We start from the raw sequence: 5000 nt of genomic DNA, 5'->3' as shown, positions 1-5000 counted from the left end.
TGTGTGTGTGTGTGTGTATGCGTGTGTGTATACTTATTTCTTAGAATCAGGTTTTCCATTGGTGTGTTCTTGTGTGTCTCCTCGGCTCTTGTAGCCCATGTCACAGAGCTGGGTAATTTGCATAGTTTAGCATAAAACCTCCCTCTCCCTTACTCCTCTGTGACTGCACAAAAGCATCCTCCTATCAGTCCTTAAATCCTTAATCTTTGCAACTTTTCTCTGTCTTCTCTCTCTCTCTCTCTCTCTCTCTCTCTCTCTCTCTCTCTCTCTCTCTCTCTCTCTCTCTCTCTCTCTCTTATTGCATGTAGTTCTCACTTTTTCCGTCCCTTAAATCTCCCCTCTTCTTTCTCATCACTGTCTACTTCTCTTTTGTTCCCTCTATATATATATGCATTCAGAGGCAACCCTCACAGCTATTTGGGGAGAGCTCAGTGTATTCTGACCTTAGCCCCCTTCTTCTCGTTCTCCTCCTTCCTTGGGAAGCTGTTGTTAACACATCTATTCTGTCTCTTGTCCTTCATCACACATAATTACCCCTTGTTTTCTTGCAGCTCATTCTTGTTGCCCTTTGTTGCCGTTGCTGTTGTTTTTACCTTTTCTTTTTTCGAGAGCAACACTATTTACGATAGTCGAACTGTGCTTTGCCTTCTCATCTGGTGCCAGAGAAGCTAACCCAGCTACTCCTTAATGACGCTCTCCGTGGCCAGTCTCTCTATTGCTTATCAATGAAGTAATAGGGAAATATTTCATGTTTAACCATGCAAAAGTAAACACCAATGTTTTGAGGGCATTCACATAGCAGGCACAATTCCTCCCCTCCGTTCGTACATGTGTGTGTGTGTGTGTGTGTGTGTGTGTGTGTGTGTGTGTGTGTGTGTGTGTGTGTCTCTGTGTGTGACTTGCATTCCAAGCAGAAAACACACAGCAGCCCTCCACTGCACCAATTTTTGCTCCTTCCCTTTCATTTTTTTCTCCTCGTCTCCCATATTCAACCCATTCAGTACATCTCCCTTCTCTCTCTCTCTTTCACAAGAAGAGATAGTATTCACTAACAGAGTAAACTCTCCATGTCCCTGCAGACAAGCCTCTTAGTTAGCTGTAGTCATTGCTCAGTGGCAGGTAATGGAGCAATGCGGTTACATTTTGCAGCCTGACCTTCCCTGACATTTAAGTCAACTGCCATCTTAAAACCATAAAACCTTCCAGAAGTACTATAAGCAGTCGTACGTGCGTGTGTGTGTGTGTGTGTGTGTGTGTGTGTGTGTGTGTGTGTGTGTGTGTGTGTGTGTGTGCATGTCAATACAGGTGCCTGTTCTTGTGCACATTAGTGTATGTATACAAGTGTGTTTTATAATCTTCCATATGATTAGTCTAATGAGATTCTGACATGTTGTCAAAACAGCTCATCAAATGAGCTATGAATGAAATATAGAAAAGCCCAGAGTGATGCGCTCTAAAAGGATTATTCTGAGGCAAGAACAGAATAGCTGTGTATTTTCTGTTTATTTAAATTTGTGCGAATGTTTACTTGTCTTTGTGGGCATGAGAATGTGTAGCAATTATATTTGTGTTGGCATCTGTGACTAAAATTGTAATGAAGAGAACATGACCAAACCCCAATCAACAGTAAAAAGGAATATTATATGGACATCAGTAGACCCTAGATGATGTCCATCACTAATGCATGAGTCAGTGATTTATTGAACTTCCATGTGTGTGAAAGTGTGTGGGTGTGCATGCAGGCTGTGTGTGTATTTTGTGTTTTTCCATGTGCATATATGCCGACACTTGCTGCATTGTCTTTTATCCTCAAATAATCACGTTATGCGTGAAGTAATTCCTATCAGCATCAATCTTCTAAATATGTTCTCTTTTTATCATTAGAGGAATATAAAATGTATTCCAGTCTTTTTTGTGGGTTTTATTTTATTACATTTTTGTCAATGTGCCAGTCATTTTAGATCAAACTCCTAATACTTGGTTGTAGACTGTTGAGCTTGACGCACACAGTTATCTGCTCTTCAACACAGTCAGTTAAAGGGAAAATTTAACAGAAACCTTCAACACAACAACACTACCCCTGCAGCATGTTTGTGGATGAGCAGTTTATTGCAGTTATTACTTGATATGTTTACAACATCATTTTTTTCGGCTGGCAATCTAAGAGGTGTACATCCTCCAGTTTTTTACACTCCGTGTGAACTGCTTCTTTCAAGTGACCCATTCAATTAATTGTACAGTAATTGGCTTAGTTGCTGCCACCTCTCAAAACTTGCATTGCAAACACTATAAGGAGCTGCTTGAATGCATTGACCCTTAAGTTGAATGCAGTTCTACACGGTGGCTTATAGAAAATACTTTTTACATCACTTAACATAACGAAATCAGAGGTTGATCGGACAACAACTAAAATAAGATTCAATTAAATTCTTACTCAAGCCACACAACATCAAAATACCAAATTTGGACTATGCAGATAATGTTGTTAGTCTCTCAAACTGAATGTACAGTACGTTTACACTCTGAAACAAACTTTAGCTAAATGTGCCATGTGATGGCTATCCAGGAGAAAGTTAAATTAATCAATTGAAGTGATTTTTATCCTGAGAATTCATTAAAATGGTTTGATTTGCAAGAGGGTTTGGAATTATTTCAGCCAATTTATTTCTCATACTGTTTCACCCCACAGGTTGCCAATCTTCTCAGGCTCTTTCAAATTCCTCAGATAAGCTATGCTTCGACCAGTGCCAAGCTCAGTGATAAGACCCGCTACGATTACTTCGCCCGCACGGTGCCGCCCGACTTCTACCAGGCCAAAGCCATGGCCGAGATCCTCCGTTTTTTCAACTGGACATACGTGTCCACTGTAGCATCGGAGGGTGATTACGGTGAAACCGGTATAGAGGCCTTCGAACAAGAGGCACGCATGAGGAACATCTGTATTGCTACTTCAGAGAAGGTAAGACATGGAATAGAATATGAGTTTATTCCTGCATAAATATTAGCAACAATTGTTCAAAGTAAGATTACAAAAACCACAGACTTTAATCAGCAGTGTCACACGAATGAACTGAAGCTATACACCACTACTAATCAATGAAGCCCTACATTTGTGAGTTTATAAAAGTTTGCCTCCATGGCTTATCTTGTGTTACACACAAGTGAGTATTATATTACACTGATGTGATCACTTATGAACCAGAAAATTAAAGCTATCTCCAAGAACTCATTGTGGGTACTTTCATCTCATTTACTACGGAGACGAAAGTATAGACGCATTTTTTGGCTTGTTTCTTCTTTTGAATAATGGTGGAAAATGATCACAAATAAGGATTGCAAAATTATTTGAAAGTAGAAGGAACATTTTCAGTACATAAATGTCCTCTTTCTGTCCAGGTGGGGCGTTCTAACGCGAAGAAGTCCTATGAAGCTGTTATCCGTCAGCTCCTCCAGAAGCCAAATGCCCGTGTGGCCGTACTCTTCCTGCGTAGCGACGATGCCAGAGAGCTGTTGGCAGCAGCTGCCAGGCTTAACACCTCCTTCATCTGGGTGGCCAGTGATGGCTGGGGTGCACAGGAGAGCATTGTCAAGGGAAATGAGGTCACCGCTGAAGGAGCCATCACACTTGAGCTGGCAGCCAATCCCTTGCCAGAATTCAACCGCTATTTTCTCAGCCTGAACCCAGTCAAAAACCACCGTAATCCCTGGTACAGGGAATTCTGGGAGCAGCGGTTTCAGTGCTCCTTGGGTGGAGGAGGAACAGGAGGAGGAGGAGGTGTTGGACTGGGAGAGACGTCTCTCCCTACGTGTGACGTGGACTTGTCAATGGACAAGAGTAACTTTGAACCAGAGTCCAAGATCATGTTTGTGGTGAATGCGGTGTACGCCATGGCTCATGCACTCCATTATATGCAACGCAGCCTCTGCTTCAACACCACCAAGCTGTGCGACAGCATGAAGGCACTGGATGGGCGCAGACTCTACAGGGATTACATCCTTAATGTCAGCTTCACAGGTAAGGGAGCTGGAGCAAGTGAAGAGTCCTCGATAAGTTGTTCAAGGTGGATGGATGGAGAGTGAGAATACGTCAATGAAGGAGAGAAAGTTGTGGAGGAAAGGAGAGAAGAGATAGCGGGGAACAAACAGGAATATGAGTGTTGTGTCGAGTTAACAGTCCTCTCATAAACAACGCCAGGATGCTGTCCTTCTACAAAACAGAAAAAGTACTGAGACAAATCCGCTTAATTGTTATGTATTGTCAGAGCCAGCCGTGCTATTGACACCTATTACCCATGCGTAATTGAAACGACACTAAAGCGTTGCTTTGAGGAATGAGAGTTGCAGCTAATCCGTCAGCCATATTCTTCTGTCTTGAACTAATGAGATTGTGTGTGTTATAATAGCTCCTATAGCAGGCTGCCTGTCAGTCTCTGTAGAGTAGGGGGAGAAGAGACAGAGGATTGGCTTGACTGACAGATGGCGTACAAAGGCAGTGTTATAAATAAACAGCGGTGTCTCGGGGACTGACACAGGTTTCGAGGTGCTTATTCCTCCAGCAACCGTGACCAGGAGCAGACATCAAAACATCCTAACAAACAGCGCTAACACGGCAGCTTTACCACAAGATGTTGGGGAGAGAGCAGGAGGAATGGATGGAGGACGAAATACTGACATCACATATGAAGGGAGGAGGAGACAGATAACAATGACAGGCAGACTCAAATGGGAAAAGAGAGTTTGGGGTGAGGTAAAAGGGAGTTCGACAGAAAAAGAAATAGGGAAGGAGAAGGAACAAGGGAGCACCGAGGCAATGCCGGAGTGGGACAGTACGCGTCAGCAGAAAAAGAGGATTCTCTTTTGAAATTCCCCATCTTCATTTCTGCTACAAATCAAAAGACTTGGAGCATTTCTGCATTAGAGGATGGAGACATGAAGAAGGATAAAAAGAGGAATAGTGTGAGTAAGATAGAGAGGAAAGGAGAGGGAGGGGAACCAGTTAA

General features: G+C 42.7%; 1 protein-coding gene across 3 annotated transcripts in view; it reads left to right on the top strand.

The window, feature by feature from the left end:
- The window catches only part of grm3 (glutamate receptor, metabotropic 3), a 40319-nt gene that overhangs the window by 21926 nt on the left and 13393 nt on the right, over positions 1 to 5000 (top strand). For all 3 annotated transcript variants that reach the window (XM_068602158.1, XM_068602156.1, XM_068602157.1), the window contains 2 exons: positions 2690 to 2959; positions 3397 to 4015. In XM_068602158.1, coding sequence (XP_068458259.1) covers positions 2690 to 2959; positions 3397 to 4015 — 889 coding nt within the window. The remainder of the gene's footprint in view (positions 1 to 2689; positions 2960 to 3396; positions 4016 to 5000) is intronic.

This window comes from Clinocottus analis, unplaced genomic scaffold (assembly GCF_023055335.1).
Source record: "Clinocottus analis isolate CAN_PGR_092001 unplaced genomic scaffold, fCliAna1.0.p SCAF_6, whole genome shotgun sequence".
Taxonomy (NCBI): domain Eukaryota; kingdom Metazoa; phylum Chordata; class Actinopteri; order Perciformes; family Cottidae; genus Clinocottus; species Clinocottus analis.
The sequence above is the reverse complement of the archived record's forward strand: the minus strand, read 5'-3'. Positions and strand labels throughout refer to the sequence as shown.